This window comes from Mauremys mutica, chromosome 12, assembly GCF_020497125.1.
Source record: "Mauremys mutica isolate MM-2020 ecotype Southern chromosome 12, ASM2049712v1, whole genome shotgun sequence".
Lineage (NCBI taxonomy): Eukaryota > Metazoa > Chordata > Testudines > Geoemydidae > Mauremys > Mauremys mutica.
Window position 1 is genome coordinate 36,649,075 of NC_059083.1, and position 2,713 is coordinate 36,651,787.

General features: G+C 42.5%; 1 protein-coding gene across 1 annotated transcript; it reads right to left on the reverse strand.

The window, feature by feature from the left end:
• Positions 1-1,287: 1,287 nt before the first annotated feature.
• LOC123345165 (olfactory receptor 14A16-like) lies at positions 1,288-2,244 on the reverse strand. The gene has a single exon (XM_044981857.1). The coding sequence runs from the start codon at positions 2,242-2,244 to the stop codon at positions 1,288-1,290; it is 957 nt and encodes a 318-aa protein (XP_044837792.1).
• Positions 2,245-2,713: the final 469 nt, after the last annotated feature.

Consider the following 2,713-nt stretch of genomic DNA (forward strand, 5'->3'; position numbering starts at 1 on the left):
CACACTTGGATCCTTGTGTGTATTGGCCATGACCAAATCATGATTCCTTTGAAGTGAGTGGCTAAATTCCAGTTACTTCAATGGGATCAAAATTTGGCCTCATTATCCAAAGTCTGATTGTCTTTAGGAAACATTGCAAAACCTTCCTCTTGAATAAGCGTTTCGACAACGTCAAGAAAAACACAACACTGATTTATGCAGTGGTGTTGTAGCCATGTTGGTCCCAGGATATTAGAGAGACAAGGTGAATGAGGTAAGAGCTTTTATTCCTCAACTTCTGTTGTTGAGAAAGACAAGCTTTCAAGCTTACACAGAGATCTTCTTCAGGTCTAGGAAATGTACTCAGAGTGTTACAGCTAAATACAAATTGGAATGGATTGTTTAGTGCAAATAGTTAACACATATTTCAAGGGACCATTCAAGGTGAATTGGTCTGTTGACGACACTGGGTATTATCAAACAATTACAATCTATACTCAATGGGGACCACGTCCTGAAAGAAATCTTTCCATCACTCCCTCTTCTGGCCTTCAGACAACCTTCCAACCTCTCCAAGCTCATCCTCTGAAGCAGGCTCCCCAAAGAACAGGACAGACCAACACAAAGCAACACCAAACCCTGCCAGAACAACAGATATAAAACCTGTAGACATATCTCCACTGCTATGATGATCATCACCCCCAACAAAACACCTGTCAAGATCCATGGGTCCTACACATGCCTATTACAAAATGTGATGTGCCTCATGCAGTGTACTAAATACCCCAATAACAATTATGTGGGTGAAACCAATCACTATGCTCTTGAATGAACTCACACAGGAAAATGATAAAAGACAAAAACACCCTAGTGCCTGTGGGTGAACACATTTCATAAAGTGATCATTCTATATCTGCAAAAAAATTCTATATCTGATCGCTTAGTCCTTCTCCCAAAGGAAATTTGCACAACACCTTCAAGGGAGCTTAAATTCATACTGTTGCTAGACGCCAAAAATCATGGACTGAATAGAGACACTGGATTTATGGCTTATTACAACAATCGGTAATCCACTAACCACCCCACCCCCCGCCTCCTTCCCTATGCCTGGAGACATGTTAATAGACATCTTACTTACATTGGTATAAACCTAGAATAACTCCATTGACTTAGTGGAGCGAGTCTGGATTTACCACTATAAAAACAGCATTTTGCATAAAAAAAATCATACAGCATATACTTATGGGGACAATAACAAAGTATCTTCAAGGGATTGTGTTTGTAAAGAAACACAGATAAAATCCATGTTCATAAGAGAAATATAGACACATTATTCTTGCTGAATAACCTCCACCCAGTGAGTTTCCTCAGGGAAGCTTTGATTTCCTTGTTCCTCATGCTGTAGATGATCGGATTCATCACTGGTGGCAGCACGGAATAAAGAACAGCCACCATGAGATCTAGACTTGATGGAGAGCTGGAGGTGGGTTTCAGGTAGGCAAAGATGCCAGTGGAAACAAACAAGGAGACCACAATGAGGTGAGGGAGGCAGGTGGATAGGGCTTTATGCATACCCGGCTCAGTGGGGATTCTCAGCACTGTTCGGAAGATCTGAGTGTATGACAGAATTATAAGAACAAAACAGCTTAAGCCTAAGCATGCACTCAACATGAGTACCTCAACTTCACCAAGGTACGTGTCAGAGCAGGCGAGCTTGAGTAGCTGTGGAATTTCACAGAAGAACTGATCCACCTCGTTACCACCACAGAAGGAGATTGCAAATGTGTTCCTGGTGTGCAATGAAGAATAGACAATTACACTAATCCAGGCACTGGCTGCCATTTGGACACAAGCTCTCCTGTTCATTATAGTCTCATAGTGCAGTGGTTTGCAGATGGCAACATATCGATCGTACGCCATGACAGTGAGTAAGGCGAAGTCAGATACAGCAAAGAAGAGAAGGAAAAAGACTTGGGCCACACATCCAGAATAGGAAATGGACCTGGTGTTCATGAGGGAATTAGCCATGGATTTAGGGACGGTGACAGAGATGGTGCCGAGGTCTAGGATGGACAAATTCATCAGGAAGAAGTACATGGGGCTGTGAAGGTGGTGGTCTAGGGCTACAACCATGATGATGAGAAGATTCCCCATCATGGCTGCCAGATAAATCACTAGAAACACCACAAAGTGGAAAATCTGCAGCTCCCGAATGTCAGAGAATCCCAGGAGAAGGAACTCAGTTATGTTGGTTTGGTTGGACATTTTCTTTCTTAGTTCATCGTGTCCTTCCTGTGGAGGGAAAGACAAGGGCAATGGTCAGGCTTATAGTGAGAGACGGAGTGACCCTGATTCCCCTCTCCATAATCTCTCATGATGTGAATGTCAAAGGTGCACAGCATTCGTCACTTCTATTGACTGGAGTAGCTAGTGTTCCTCAATGTTCACAAACAGAGCACTACTCTGGTGTGTTATCACAGGAGTGTAAATTGGCATCGCTCCTTTAAAGTCAAGGTAGCTCGGTTGACTCATATTTAGCTTGTGATCCACTAGGACCCCCAGATCCCTTTCCACAGTACACCTTCTTAGACAGTAATTTTCCATTTTGTATATGTGCAACTGATTCTTCCTTCCTAAGTGGAGTACTTTGCTTTTGTCCTCATTGAATTTCATCCTATTTACATCAGACCATTTCTCAAGTCTGTCCAGATCATTCTGAATTATAATCTTAATC

What these genes read in the sequence shown, in the direction of transcription:
- LOC123345165 (XM_044981857.1), bottom strand. Translation starts at nt 2,244, where the DNA reads ATGTCCAACCAAACCAACATAACTGAGTTCCTTCTCCTGGGATTCTCT.